The sequence below is a fragment of the Silurus meridionalis genome, chromosome 14, assembly GCF_014805685.1.
Source record: "Silurus meridionalis isolate SWU-2019-XX chromosome 14, ASM1480568v1, whole genome shotgun sequence".
Classification (NCBI taxonomy): Eukaryota; Metazoa; Chordata; class Actinopteri; order Siluriformes; family Siluridae; genus Silurus; species Silurus meridionalis.
In genome coordinates this window covers 10676725-10693165 of record NC_060897.1, presented here as the reverse complement: position 1 = coordinate 10693165, position 16441 = coordinate 10676725, and the positions used below count along the sequence as shown (strand labels likewise).

Here is a 16441-nt window from a genome sequence, read left to right as displayed (position 1 = left end):
ATTCAGTAATAAAAATATAAAACTGATAATATATACAGTACAGACCAAAAGTTTGGACACACCTTCTCATTCAAAGAGTTTTCTTTATTTCCATGACTATGAAAATTGTAGATTCACACTGAAGGCATCAAAACTATGAATTAACACATGTGGAATTATATATGGAATTATATACATAACAAAAAAGTGTGAAACAACTGAAACATGTCATATTCTAGGTTCTTCAAAGTAGCCACCTTTTGCTTTGATTACTGCTTTGCACACTCTTGGCATTCTCTAGATGAGCTTCAAGAGGTAGTCACCTGAAATGGTCTTCCAACAGTCTTGAAGGAGTTCCCCGAGAGATGCTTGGCACTTGTTGGCCCTTTTGCCTTCACTCTGCGGTCCAGCTCACCCCTAAACCATCTCGATTGGGTTCAGGTCCTGTGACTGTGGAGGCCAGGTCATCTGGCGCAGCACCCCATCACTCTCCTTCTTGGTCAAATAGCCCTTGATGCCTTCAGTGTGACTCTACAATTTTCATAGTCATGAAAATAAAGAAAACTTTTGGTCTGTACTGTGTATATATATATATATATATATATATATATATATATATATATATATATATATATATAAAGCACATTGCTGTATAATTGGAACCCTGAATTCTTCCCAGGGCCATTCATTGTTCAGCCCAGCAAACCTTCTTTTAACCATTTAGCACCATTATTTTAACTGCCTAATGACATTCAAGTAAATGATGCTGGATCAGAGCCTTAATCCTGTCCACTTCTAAATGTGATTTAGACTTTCCAGTGGTGTGGTGGAGATAATCTTTAGAGGTAAGAGGCCGTGGATTGCTATGTTTCTGCGTAATACTGGGACAAGAAGAGAATATAAACCACAAGTCGCATCTCAATGGCAAAGACACCTGCGGATGTTCACAAATCCAGTGTATTTGATGGCAGCAATACAAATAACATTCCAAACATCTCGTTAAAACATCAAAACATTGCAATAAATCCTATGGGTAATGTGGACAAATACAATTCTGAAAAAGCATTTGAATTCATTGTTTTTAATAACGTTTTAAAGGCAATAACATATTTGTTTTATAGAAAATAAACATCTCTAAGAAATACTATACACCATTAGAATAGTACATCACATCTTACATTTAAACAGCAGCAAATACTTATATATACAATTACTTCAAATGAATCATCATAAGAATAACTTAATCATTTATGTGTTTAATACTGTGATGGGCTGAATGTGGAGTAACGTAAACAGCCTACAATATTGTGTTCGTCGCGTACAGCATAGTGGTGAATGGTAAAGCGCATCGGTTAATGTTCTCTTCCGGTTCAATTTTCATGTTTTTCACTTCAGCGTTAGAAACGAAACAGTCTTCAGTAAAGAAAAGGCCCTTACATTGTTTAAGGTGCAGACCTGTACATACTGCTGCATTGAGAACACATATTTGGACAGATACTAGTGCCGTCTAAGTGGTGCCATGTTTGCAAATGCACATCAAATTACATGTTGGAAGAGCGTCATATTAAAATAATATTTTGTCTTTTTCAGAATATTTAGACCTGTATAGCACACCATGTACATTTTTTTTAAAATAACACTTAAGCAGATATTGAATTACATCCAGTGGGTGCTTGATGCATGACATCTTCAAATCTGAATGCCTTTCAAAATCACCAGGCATGCCTCTGTGCCAAACGGTGGCAGGGCTTGGGCCGCTAGAGAGGGCTGCCAGCCAAATCTGCCTCCAGGTGTCTCCGACTGATAGCATCCCTTCCAGAAAAGAAAGATTGGGGAGGAAAAAAAGGAATCAAATGGATGAGTGGCACAATCAGGTTTTTTTTTTTTTTTTGACCAACAGCTCTTTTTTTTCTTTTTTTTTTTTTTTAAATAGAGAGAAGCTGCCCAGACAGGCGGTGGATGCTGCAAGGGTGGATGAGGGTGGGGAGCAGATTGTAACGGGATGCCTCAGGGCTTTGTAGTTTGGATGCAGAGATGATCTGGTCTCAGGTCAGTATTGCTACAGTACCTTTGTGCTTCAGCCGAAGCCGTTTTGAGTTCAGTTGCACAGGAAGATGTTATGTCCATGCTGGCTGAAAGTCTTCGAACTCCTATATTACATTGCCTGGCAAATGAAATAGACAAGTGGAATTACAACAAGCAGACAGAAAAGGCATTTATGTGATTTCATCATGCACAGGATATTTCCATAGTGCATATTTTGTAGTGTGGCTACAAGAGGGCAAGAGACTATTGTGTGTGTTCATGCTGGTGTGTGTGTCTGTGTGTGTGTGTGTGTCTGGCTCTGCATCAGCAGCCTGGTGTGAGCTCTCTAATTGCCCATGCTGAGGCAGTGGCCACTGTGCTGATGTGAAGGCTGCACCAAAGTGGGCCAACGAAGCTGGCCAGCTTTTCCTCAACCACCCAGCAGGACTGCCCCCTAATTGTGCTGGCATAGGGCATTTTTTGCACAATATTTCTTCTTCCTACACCGCCTGCACCAAAACTGCCTCTGTTTTCTCTCTCTTTTTTTACATCCTCTCTGATCTCATCCACCCATCCCTCTGGCTAACAGCCAGGATCTATTTAGCTCTGTATCGAGCTATGATGTAAGAACAGCCCTTGGTTCTCTTTGAAAAGATGCAAACCGAAGCTCTGCTCTCATTTTCCATGTTGCCTCTACAGTTTTTGGACCGGTCTAAACCGATTGTGTGGTAATCCTGGGTCTTGCTCATGCTGCCACAAAGCCCCCACTAGAAAAAGAGTCTGTGCATGTGTAGGCACAGAGAAAAGGAATAAGAGGAAGACATTTCCTGGGAGACCTGCATGGGGGTGGAATATCTACTGCTTGCTTTCATTAAAACAGCAAATTGGCATGGCTGAGACCTAAAGCCTTTAGATCCCTGAGTCAATGTGCTTTCAGCTTGTTCTGAACTCCTCGCTCTTTCCCCCACCCATCCTTTTTGTCCTTTGACGTAGGATGGTAAAGGAGATGGGAGGGTGGTTTGATCTGTTGCCAGGTTTTCTCTCACTGGTTGTCAACTACTGCTCTACCCCTGCTCAGTCTCTTGCTCCGCACCCGCTTATCACTGCAATGCAAGCCGGAAACCTGTAGGCAGTTTCCAGAACCGAATTGTAGTCAAATCACCTAGATGTGCATCCAAGTCAAGTGAGAAACAGTCATATCTGACAACGAGTCTGAGTAATTGGTAGAACTGCAATACAATTGCCGATTTCTTTCGCTTCACCCTCAAATGAAAGCATCTTCAGGGACACATTCAACCCTTAAAAAATCCGACAGTATCCCTAATGCTAATTCAGTCTTGTGGGGGATCATAGGTGTGAGAGAGGCAAGATCAGTGAGCAACTAATTAGCATCCACAGTGCAAGCATGACTATCGCTGGAGAGATAGCTCATCAATAAGGGTGAGCTCCTTGCTAGACTTGTCTGTTGCCCTGGGAGATGGAGCTGATGAGCGGATGCGCTTTACACCTCCATTCACTCCCTTTGTTAGTGAGGTCAGCAAATGTTTCAGAAAGGCCACTGCTGTACACGGCATAATAGGCATGTTTCGAAGATCAAAGACATGCTTTTACGTTTTAGAATGCGCTCAGACACTTACCTGGTGTTTTGGACATTTTATCAAGAAAGTGTCTTCATCGAATATGCAGCCTTATAGAGAAAAAGAGAGAAGGGAAAAAAAAGGATTGGTGAGAGAAGATGCTCATGTTCAAAATCTGTTTTCTTCCCATAGAGTCAATAGATGGTAATTTATATAATGAGAGCTGGGGATGATCTATACATTATTAACATTCAGCAGTCATTAGGCTGAAGTCTTAACGACTTATACTGTATAAACACCTCATACACATAATGTTTGTGTATAGTACGTCCACAAATGTCTACTATACATGTTCTTAATTGCATACCTGTCTCTTTGGCGCAGACATAGTGGTATTTATGAATGCAGTTCTTCCAGCTGCAGCCGATGGAGGCTCCTTCACTCTGGCACTTTGAGCATTTCTGTAAAAGCACGAATATATTATAACTATATTATAACTATAAATTTATACTGTTTACAAAAAAGCACAAAACCCCCCCAATAAATATTACATATTTTTTCTCCTGTTTTGAATTATTTTTAAAAGACATATTAATTAATAATAATAAAGGCATTAATGCGTCTGGCACTGCTAATACGGATCAATATGTGCTTTTTTTTTAAAAAACAGCGAGATGATAATGTTAAAAGTAGAGTAGTTTATTTGTACTACCAGGTTGACTGTCTTCATTCAAATAAAAATTTAATCATAATAATAATAAAACAATTATTTTAGGTATGTATGAAAAAAAGAATGAATCCTCCAATTTTCATATTAAAATGAAAAGATATTAAATGCAAAATTCATCAAATATCTTCTGTTGGACATTTAATTTCCTTCAGTCTGGAAAGTTTGTCTTGGACCTTTTCGATGTTAACATTTTCATAACGAAAGACTATAATGTCTCTATGCTTACTGTGAGTGTAGATTCCTGTGCAGCTTCCTTCAGTCCATAAAGTTTGTCTGCGATTAGGATCACGCCACTGGTCCAGACGGTGCAGGACTCATGTGCCCAGTGCTCATTAACCTCAGCCTCCAGCTGTAACCTTTGTAGAACAGAGTAAAAGCCCTCCTCACCAGCAGGGGGAACTCCTCCACCAGCTCTGCCTTGCAACAGCTGCAGTCTTTTGAACCTCGTCCGTAAGCCAAGATGACTTCTAAGTTGTGCCCTTCTTTCTCTCATCACCTGCCTGCAATCTCCTTCACTTGTCCCCTCCTGAAATGATCCTTCTACTCCCTCTCTCTTCATATCTTTGATTTGCTCAGTACTGCACATTTCTACCTTGGCTTGGTCCATGTCTCTGTTTTGCCTGAAGTCTTCATGGTATGTTAAAGACAGTGTTTTCCGTGGTATGGTGTTTTCAGGGTAGTATGGGCCACACAAATCCCCAAGCTCTCTGTAATTAGCTGGTTTTCCACACAGGCAGCATATGAGACACCTGTCAGTTAGGCTTCTGTTAACTAAGGGGCCCTGGAGCATTATTGAGGAGTTTGATATTGTTTTGTTTTTTCCCAAATTCTTTTTTTTTGTCTGGACGAGCAGATGCTTTTCCTCAGGTTTGTTTACGATTGTACAAAGGGAAGCACGCTTTTTGAAGCTGTCAATGTGCACATATGGTTTAAAAGAATGCTTGCCTTCACTTTCCTGTGTTTTTAAAAAGTCTGTCAATATCCCTTTTACAGTAGGAACATGTTTCTTTTTGCATTTTATTTTGGGCTTAAGTCTTTTCACAGTGACCTTAATGGTACTGTTGTTATTCTGTTGGATCTTTTTTTTAGGACCAGGCTTTTTCTTGATCTTTTGACCTTCTTCATTTCCTAGTTGCTGACCGAAGTCTTCCTGTTTCTTTTTAAGTGATGGCCGCCTGCCTCTTTTCGGTTTATTTGCTGTTGAGCTTATCTCTATTGAAAGCTGTTCACCCTGAGTCTTTTCTTCTGCGTTTGGAAAGAGAGAGAAAGTTGTTGGTGGTGACAGTGGAGGTGCTGGAGGAGAGCTGAATGCATCAGTATGCTCATGTGTTTCCACAGTTGGCACACTCTTTGCAAGCTCGGCGCCTTTTCTTCTTTTCTTCCGTTGCTTCAGATGCATCTCATGGTTATTTTTAATGGCTCTCTGTTTGGCTAACCTTGGTGTGTTGATAATGAGGCTACCAGTCCCTACTGCTACATCTGGTGTGTCACTGCTCTCCACTGTGGCCCACTTTCTGTGCTTCTTTCGATGAGTTTGTATACATGCTGCTTCTGGAGTCTCCTCAATGCTTACTGTACTCTCACCCTCCTCTTGTGTTGCCGTTGCAGTGTTTACAGTCTTTCTTTTTTCTGTTAACTGTAGTTCGGGTGATTGCTTGGATGCTAATTCCTCTAGCACAACATCTGGTTGGATATTTAAAAGCTGTTTTTTGGATGCTGGGGAAGTGATTTTCTGAACCATTGCTTCATATTTTAGTCCTCTGCCTTTCCTAGGAGGCAGATATTTAGTTTTTGTAGGACAGTGAGGAGGCACACAAGGTGTGTCACTGATTTCTTCCAAGGGAATGTTATCTTTGGTCAGAGTGCTGCAAGCAGATGGTTCTAATTTATAGCCTCGCTTTCTCCTTCCCTTAGAACCTTGGGCTTCTGCTATTAACTCTTGTGGCTGAGGTTCTTGTATTTTTGTTTGACTAACTTTCAAACTTTTCTTTTTTTTGACTGGGTCTGGGGCTTGTAAACTAGATTTTCTCTTGATTGATACTGACACAATCTGTTCGTTAAGTGAATCTGTACTGATATCCTCATGGTTGGATGATTTTAAGCTTGATGTTTGGTTCTCACAAGGCTGAACAGCAGCTACTTTCTGTGTATGTGACTCAGTGGTTTTTATTGCTGATGCCTCAGTTGATGTATCTCTCTCTTTCTCCTTGTCTTCTGTTATCTTTTCCCGTTTTTGCTTCCGAGATCTTAATACCATGGATTTTTGATCTTTTGCTACAGAATTTACAAAGGAAGTATCCAAAGCAGTGTCCAAAGAGGAACCTATTGTGCTGTCTATTGAAGTGTGCAAAGTATTATCAACAACAGTTTTCAGACTGACTGCAGTATTTTCCTGTTGTTCAGGGGTTTCATTTATGCAGCTTGTGTCTTCAATATGCTCTGTGATGGCATCCATATTATTTTCATATTTCACTGATTTGATTCTGGAGTTGAGGCCTTTTGGCCGACCGGGGCCCTTAGGAATCACTCCTTCTGTAGGCTTTAAACCAGGTTTTGGACTCTGCTTTAAAGCGGGTATAGCAGCAGGCTTTGCTCCAGGCTTTGAACTAGGTTTAACACTTGGCACAGCCCCAGGTTTTGGCCCAGGTTTTAAATTTTGCTTTGGACCAGACTTTAAAGAAGGCTTTGCACCAGGTTTGGTACTTGGCTTTGGGCCTGGTTTTTGTCCAGGTTTTAGTCCTTGTTTTGGACTTGGTTTTAAAACAGGCTTAGAACTAGGCTTTGTGCCAGGTTTTGGACCAGGTTTTGAAACGGGCTTTGGACCTGTTTTCCTTCTATCTTGAGAAAAAACCTTTGGGGTACTTTGTGACCCTAAAGAGCGAGTACACATACGGGATGGTAAACCTTCTGTGAGGAGTTTTGGTGTGTGACTGCTAATATCCAGCTGAACAGCCTCCATCTGATCAGAAAAGTTGGCACTGTTACTTGAGAGCATACTGGGCTTTTGAGGAGATGGCGGCACCCCATTACTCTCCACACTCCTAATCCCTGCATTTGAATGAATTAATCTTCTCCTACCCCGTGCATGCTTTCTGCCTAATAGTCTTGGATGTGCAACTAGGGCCATGGGCTCTGGTTTAGTTGCACTAGGACAGCTTATACCTGGTTCCACATCTTCATCACCTTTCTGTGGAGAGGGTGGAGTATCAGCCCAAGATGGTGCAGAGGATATTATTGACTTGCCTGGCAACTGAGGAGAGTCAGGCTCCAGCACCTTTGCATCACTGTGATCAATGTGGTCCCTCGCCTGATTCTGAGGTGTTGTTTTCTCATTGAGAGCCGAGAAGCCACTTCTGACAAGGTGAGACTGAGGTGCATTGTCACATGTGACTGATGTCCTTTCACTGCTTCTGTGAGCTACGTCTTGGGCAAGGGTCTCCGCTGTTTCATTGGTGACCACACACACTGGTTCACTTTCTGTTTCATCTTGATTAATATAGGCTTCTGTAGAAGACTCTTCTAGTTTTGCTTGGTTATTAATCACGTCTTCATTTGATGTCAAACTTCCATTTTCTCTTACTGCAGGAACTGAATAGGATGGGGCAGACTGTTGCTCCTTGAAAACATTATTCCGTCTCTCAGAGGTTAACAGCCTTTCCTCGAAAGATTCACACTCAGAGGTGAGATAAGGTGTCTCAGAGCTTTCCTCTTTCCTAGGCAAATATAGATTAGACTCAGGCACATCTTTTGAAATAGCTGGTGATTCCGTTATAGGGTCCTCACCATTATTTTGTGATTCTGATTTGAATATTTCAGATTTCATTTCTGAATCTTCAATTTTTTTGCAGCTGGTGTTACAACACTTCCCAGCAAAATTTTCTTCCTCTATCTCATATTTGTTTTTCAGCTTCTGATATATGGTACCTTCTGTTTCATAAGAATAGCTTTCATTTGACACTTCTTTATTTAATTTATGAAAAATTGAGGGGCACTTCTCATCCTCTAACCATTCTGGTCGTTTCTCATTTGCCTCAAAAACTTCTCCTTTGCACTTTTGCTCTGTGGGAAGCTTTATTTTACCAATTTCTTTTTCATCAGCTATCCTCTCAGTCCAGGCAGATTCCTCAAAATTCTCCTTCTGAGTACTCTCAGACTGCTTTATGCCTATTGGAGAATTACTCTCCTGCTTCATGGGGCTTGGGGCTGTTACACTAATAGGGGATCTTTCGTTTCTGATGCTTCTGAGGGAACCTTGCTGCTCCTCTCCAAATGGTAATCTCTGTACCCTTGGGTCACAGCTTAGATTATCTTCAGAGGCTGCACTCTGTATACTCCGATCTGAGTCCCCAGACCTAACAGACATGTCATCTGTTGAGTTTACGGAGCAGGTAGAAACGGTGTCCAGACTCAATTGAGAATGTGTCGAATGTGTCGTATGTGTTGGACCTTTTCCCTGACCAAAGAAGTAGTAGTTACGTTCCACCTGATCTTCAGTGCTGCTTGAATATCCTACTTCTAGAAGATCGGCAGGCATAGATCTTGGGGTTCCATAAGAGTCACTGGGAAGAGGGCCATGTTGGCTCTCAGGACACGAGTCCTCCATTCCCTTTAAGTGGCCCCTATATTCCTCTCCTTTTTGGCTGGTTTCGCTTGTTACATTTTTTGTTGGCCATAAGAGCTTCTGAGAGCAATAATTGTTGGACGTTGTTGGAAATGTTCTCTACCTGAGATGTCAGAGCATTAAGGCTCCACAAGCTCGGGTTAGAAAAAAGCTTCTCAGAAAAACGGTCCTTCATAGAACTGGAGTAGCTCTGAGGTTGGTGATTAACACTTGGAGATGGGTGGGTGTGGGGAGGCATTAACATGTTTGGATCTTGCAGATTTGCAGAAGTGGAGGAAGGGTTGATTGGCTGGCCATACTGGAATGTGTCAGGATTGGGCATTAAGGGTGAAGGTGTGGAGCTATATGAAGGTGACCTGCCCACAGACCTTGCAGGTGAGTGGCTGGAGCTTGGACTGCAGTTCTGGTAATACTGTTCAGGTGACCTCACAGAAATATCTGTTATACAGTAGTTTTGTTGGGTCTGTGTATAATGTGGGAATTTTTGAAGACTCTCTGACGTACCTGACATTCCCTGCAAGGAAGTCGGTTGTTCAAATCCAGCCCTTGAAGGAGGCTGTTGGTAGCCATAATTATTTTGTGGCCTATAGCTATTCTGCTTCAGTGTACTGTGGTTACCCAGTTGTCTTGAATACTGGGCATTAGGTGGCATTCCATACCCACTTTTGTAGCCATGAGGAATCGAATTGCATTTTTCCATGTATGATGATGATGATGATGATGATGATGATGAAGTGGAGGAGGGTGGTTGGGAGTGTTGAGGGAAATGAATGTGGCTCTGTGGGTACATTAAAGGAGATTGAGTATGATTGGAAGGATGACCTTGCTGATGGGGGCTTGTATATACAGGGGCAGAGGGTTGAGAGGGGAGGTGGCATTGGCTTTGTGAAATGGCTAAAATGTTCTGCTCAAGATACTGTGATGAGCCACTGGGCCCAGGCTCAAGATGTCCCGCAATGTCAGGTTCGTACTGAGATATCTGACCAGACTCATCCCACTTCTGCTGTAAGTGTCCCTCACTCAAATACTGGGATGAATATCCAGAATTCACGTGGCTACTGTACCCAGCCTGCAGGTGCTGGCTTGTAGCTTTTCCTCCTCTGTATGGTTTCTTGCTCTGATCTGAACTGCTGCCATAGCTGGGGTAGGGCTGCTGCCCATAACAGTCCTTGGAGCTTGTTCCTGCTGTTGGCATCCCTGCAGCAGAAAGAGAGTGCACCTCATAGCCTTGTCCAGTCTGGCTGTGATGTCTGTAATTCTCAAGGCGAGATAATTCATGGGGTTCCTGCTGGTAGCAGCGCTGGTTGCCCTGGAAACCACCCCTCTCTCTGAAGGACTGCATGGCTTTAGCTAGGGTGCTCCTTTGGAAAGAGAAATATAGAAAATGAGACAGGAAGAGAGAAAATTTGATAGGCTGCTTTATCGTTACTATCAGATATAACCTAGTTACACTTTGCAATCAGTAATTGTCTTTTAATTAGCAATTTTTGTTATATGACAAATTTAATTGTAACACAAACATAGCTCAGTCATTCAGAAAATCAAAACATTTATCTCAATTTAAGCAACACAAAATTTTATTTTCTTACAACAGCTGTGCTCAATCATCAAAACAATTCCTTATAATTGGGCATTTCAAGACAATAAATTTTAATCAATTATTTATTGTTGATTCAAAATATTAAACACCTGCATTGCACTTGAAACATCATGCATGGGTTTGATGTCATCTTTTACCATGTGGCTTAATAACTACCCCCAAAAATGAGGGGTCTTAGACCTGAGAATGTACTTGACTCCTGGGTCTATTAGGGCATAGTTTGAGAACTGCTGCTTTAAAAGGAATGTTTATTAATTAAGCTGCTGAGTTTTATAACTAATAGACATCTGAGTGGGTTACTACTAAAGACATGCTACATAATCTGGAATATTGTGCAGCATTTGTGTAGTACACAGATAGTCACAAAGGCTTTTGTATTCAGTAGCATGGATTGTCCTCCAGATAGCCAGGAACTAGTGCTTGTTTTATGGAGGGATTGAGGCACTATTAAGGGAACCTTGTCACCTAGAGGAAGATCTTCAGTTGCTGTACTCCAGCTCTGAGAGCCTATCAAGGGACAACCACCTGGTCCCATCAGATGTTCACATTACTCATTTCACTAGCACTCTGTCTCAAGTCACAAGGCCTGAGTTGCCGTTTGCCTTCAGCAATAACATAGCAGCTTCCCAGGAGGCTGCAAACCATCTATTACTGGTTCACTGAAGCTGCTGTGGTTGTTTATACAATGACCCAAATAACATCATTTGGGATCCAAGCTCCAGGAACTCAAAGATGCATATGAGGTGCAGTGAAATGTTCAGTGTAAAGTGGTGCTTTTTTGTTGCATAGTTCCACAGGCATGTCCAAATCATATCTTTCCTTGGAGATGTAGGTCTAGATTGGTACTTTCTTTGATTATCTTTCTATAAAGTAGATGCTTTTCAAAAATAAATATAATAGTGATTTTTGCACATGACCGCAAATCACAGTATGTTACAATAATAGTAAATTAATTGTATGAAACCAAATATATTATTCTAATATTAGAGTAGACACTTTTTCAGGTACAGTACAGTGGCTCTGTACATTATGATAGAAAAAATCTATTATGCCATTAAAGGAGGTTTTCTCACCAGGATGAAATCTAATAAACTAGTCCAATCTTTTGGTATTTCCCATTCCCTATTTATCAACTGGCATAATGGAATTATGTCATAAGGACAGCTTGTAGAAAAGCTTGCAGCCAATAACATTTTACTGAAGAAATAATTCCTTTAGTGACTAGGAACATAAAAACACATAGGAAACACTGTAGTACATAAAAATTTGATGCTGTTTTATTATTTAAAAAAAGCCCAGAGGAATTGATTTTGATAGAGATTTGCTTGCAAAATGTGAGAGAAAAGTTTCGAGGGTCTGATTTACAGTCAACCTAGTTTCAGCACCATGGTCAGCAACTGCTTAACAACACTTCACACAACACCCAAAAGACAAACTGCATTTCCACCAGGAACAGTATCTAATCGACTAAGGGTGGAGAATTTCAGTTCATGAACAATTGGAAACAATACACTAAAGGGGATGTTCTACTTCATCAGAACTGAAGAGAGAAAGCCCTGAGCTATCGTAGACTTTCTGAACAGCAGGAGGATCATAGCAATCCATCAAGCAAATGTAGGGAGAAAACAGCAAGGTGTGATATATGAAATTGCACATTTTACTGTTGTGTACTGAAACAAATCATTATTCAATCTATTTCAATATATAACATACTATATTCTCATATTAATGATAATAATAACAATGCTGCTATTTTGGCTATGGTAACCTTAACCAAAGACCTGCTGACTTAAAAGTTAATATACATTTTAAATATAAATACTTGGGTATTTAGATTGAATTATAATTATTCTGATTGGTTTACTGAATTTAATTAGCATTCTCTGGCCTATTACGGCAGCAGTCCTCTATAGCTATGAAATGACTGTGGAGGAGATGCAAATGAGATTGGAACCTTCATTGTCTGGTCTGTCTTGACTGTGGTTTGTTTTCCATGTCATTTTGACTGACAGAGCTGAAGTGTTTAATTTGACCTTTGAAGGAACTGACCTACACAACAATCACTGAGAAAAGAAAACCATTCAGACACTGGGCACCTGAAATGCTTTTGAACTATCTGATTTAGCATGACTTGAATCCTGGAAAGTCCAAGATAATAGAAGAATAACCGTTTTTCTTTTATTAAAATATGCCTTTAATCACTATTGTAGAGTAAATAAAATGATCATTTAGATGAACTATTGAGATGTTTCATCAGTAGATCAGTAGTTAATTGTTTTATGTTGGTGTTATAATTAATTGCTACATGAAATCCATCACATGAAATGTTGATAGAAATATATGCAGCATTAAAAAGCTACACAGTAAGACAGAGGATATTATTTCCTCTCAGTAATTGAACTGATTCATCAAAATTATTAGTCTTGAGATGTGGTTGTCTTTCAATCACACCTCTGGTCAAATGCCAGTAGTGAGGTTTGGACACCGTTCTCCATTAGAGGGCTATGCGTTGTGGCCTTTAAATGTCGAGCCCTAGTATTGTCGGCATGGCGACACTGAGTGGAGTGATTGTGCTTACTTTCTGTCCCCGCCGAGAGGAGCCTGCTGCTGGTTTTATTAGCACCACCAGTTCTCGTGGCGTCACACCTCAACAGAAGGAATAGAGAGAGAAAACTCTCCACCAGTGATACTCCTCTGATTTAGTGTGTCTGTATGCATAAGTACTCACAGCAAAAATGAGAGCTGGTGAAAAAGGAGTGTGTCTGCGTCATGTTTTCATAGATCAATGGAAAGAGAATGACGTTTATCTGTGTGTGCTAAAAAAAATTAAATCTCCTGCCGCATCTATACTGACCTATTCAGCTGAATAAGAACTACATGTTTGAAGCAAGGAATGAACAGCTTTGTGGGACTGTACTGTAGACTAAACAAAAATAAACACAGCCTGTTGATGGTGAACAGTAATCAGGCCTAATAATTTTTTTTTTTTTTACCATACTCGGTAAATAAAGATTTTTCAAAATAAAACCTGGGAGCACAGAAGCTGACTTCATGTATGTAACCAAGAACTCAGCAGCTGTCTTGGGAATACCAGAGTGTGTGTGTGTGTGTGTGTGTGAGTGAGTGAGTGAGTGAGTGTGAGTGAGAGAGAGAAAGAGAGAGAGAGAGAGCTTTAAATTAGGGCAGGAGGCTGATTGATATTCTGGTGCACAAGAGGAGAAAGGAGGGAGGTTGAGAGAGAGGTAGAAAAAAGGAAGAGGGTGGGATCATAGCAGGTTAAGGCTGCTACGCTCCTGTCTCTTGGTCCTGCGCGCTACTGAATTAGTGGCCCCACTTTCTCTGCAGGGGCGTTCCAGCTGTGCCTATGCACTCCCACACTTTCCTGCACTGCACCTTGTACTTCTGCTGCATTTTCAGTGCCACAGATTGCTTACATTGATCTCTCAGGTGGAATGAGAAGTCTCAAATGCTAGTTGTGCTGAGGGATTATTTTCTTTGAGACAGACTTCATCAATAATATGGTACAAAGGCACAATGACATTACCGGCCTGAAATGCTATATGCCTTGCTGCGTTCAATAAGGGCACAGTCATTTATTTCTTCCTGTGAGGCTTGCTGCTCTGCTCCCTCTCCCCACCACTTCAACTCACCTAATTGATGATGCAGAACGATTGCGGTGTCACTCATGCTAGCTCTTTCTTCCCCACCATCTTTCTTCCCCCCACTTTTCCTCCCCATTCATTTTGATTCTCTTTTGTTCACTGTCTCTACCTTTGAAACACATTTTCTGTTATACAGATTTCTCACTCATTGCGATTTGCTTTAAATACAGATTAAACTATTACTCTCAAGCAGAAAAGTTGCTGGTGGTGACCTTGGGAATGTGGCTATTGCTGTCACGTATGATCTTTTGTATACAACTTCTTTGAATGATAAATGTACAGTGGTGAATGGTCATCTCTGCCCACTGTGCATAACACTCAAACTCCAGTGGTGCCTGAATAAGATATTATAATAGAACAGCTATAAATAGACTCCTAATCTGTAATTTGAGATTACAATTTCCAGAATCCCAGACTATCTTAGTATTGGGTCATCCTCAAAAATCCCAGCTACTTTTAATCAATTTAGCAGAGACCCTTCCTATATGGAACTTGTTTTTGTGTTGCAGTTGAACCACTTTACTAAATGCATGCTAGCTCCTTCGTCTTGTGTATAAAGGTTGGTCTAAAATAAGTCTGGATAATGAAATTGGCAAAGATTCAATCATGCTGCATAGAGAATGAGAGTTATAAGGAGGAGGGACAGTGGGACAGGATTGATTGTTACCCAAGGAAAAGACAGGGGAATATTTGTTCTGAAAACCCATTTCTGCCAAAGCTAAAAGCCCTTTTGCCACAGACACATTGTATATCTGAAATCAGAGCAGGGCCTGGATAAACCACAGGGAACAGGTAAGGAGAGAGTGACAAAAATGAAGGGGTATGTAAGACATAGGAATGAGGATTCTTGATTGTTTTTAAGCTATTTTTTCTTCTTCCTTTTATCACTGAAGAACATTGGTTTGGGAAAATCTCCCTGTGTAATTAGTTAATGCTATATCAGGGTTATTGGTAGACTAAATGAAATAATGTATTTTAGCATTCAAGTCCACCACTGATACAGAGCGTACAAATGTAAAAAAATGGCAGAAAAGTATGAACACTGCTTCTAAATGGAGTGGTATAGGATTGTGGGTGGTCAAATGTTAGTTTTTTTTTTTTAAGGATCTGCTGATGTGATTGCAGTGTCAGAAATGCTTTCTCTGCTGCCTGGGAGAGTCAGCAGTTTGGAGAGTGAGGCTTAAGACAAAGGGATTCCAGAGCTTTGGCTTATTTATTCCTCTCCTTCTCTCTCACACACACTCCCTCTATCCCTCCCTACCTTCTGTCTGTTGTGTGGACTGGCTGGGGACAGCGTCTGGACAGGGTTGGGCGAGTGTGAATGTGCTTGTGGAGCACAGCCAAGCCAGCAGAGGGAGATGAGGATGACAGGAGCCTTTGTTCTCTGTTGATGAAAAGCCATACTGGATCCCCGCTCCATCGCAGACAGACATTAGGGCACATCACAGGCAACCAGTGCGGCATGATTAGATTAAACCCAGGCCAGAATTACTCCGCTTGCCCTAATTAAACTTTAATCTCCAATACCACACAGATTACCTGCATCATAATTGAGTGTAGGAGCGGCAAGCAGAGATTTTTGAAGTGGGCTTTTTTTTTTTTGAGAGAGGGAGAGGGAGGGAAAGATTTAATGCTGGCTGAAGGTCATGTCCCCCTGCAGGGAAAATATCTTTTACCTTTTTTCTATTTTCTCCCCTTTGTGGATAGAGGACAGTCAGTTCCACCTATGGCTGCTGTCAGACTGAATGTCCCCTACACCTGGGCAGAGTCTATACAATGGCACTGCAGTCCTTTACCTCCTGCCACCCCGCCTTCCTGCAGGACTCATGGCCTCATTCTTCTCCATTTCATAAAAGCATTCAACATATTTCCTGCGTGGAAGTGTGTGAGTGTCAGTGTACGCACAACTGCATGCAGAACTGTGATTGATGGAGCTGATTCACAGAAAGGACAGCAGGTGTCTACTCCCTCCCCCATTTCATGCCACAGTCCAGAAGGTGACGGGCGATATGAGAAGTGCAATTTTCTATCTTAAGAGGCTGCCCATGTCCTTTATGTCCACAAAGGCCCGGTTGCAACAGAGATGGGCTGTGGGTGGTTGAGCACAGGCTCTGAAAAACCCAGCAGATAAACCCTTTTTTCTAATCTGGCTCTTCTTGTGTAAGAGCTTCACAAAGATCTGATTACTGTTTGTCTAATTTACCTATAGACTTTAATCAGACACATGTGGCTTGGTCAGGAGCATTT

At 41.2% G+C, this 16441-nt stretch overlaps 1 protein-coding gene across 1 annotated transcript; it reads right to left on the bottom strand.

Annotated features, from left to right (window-relative positions):
* Positions 1 to 918: 918 nt before the first annotated feature.
* Positions 919 to 16154, bottom strand: LOC124397242 (retinoic acid-induced protein 1). The gene is given in 6 exon segments (XM_046866762.1): positions 919 to 2143; positions 3642 to 3691; positions 3949 to 4042; positions 4538 to 8957; positions 8959 to 10293; positions 15456 to 16154. Coding segments are annotated over 6 exon segments (6111 nt in total). The 5' UTR covers positions 15659 to 16154; the 3' UTR covers positions 919 to 2134.
* Between the last annotated feature and the right edge of the window lie 287 nt (positions 16155 to 16441).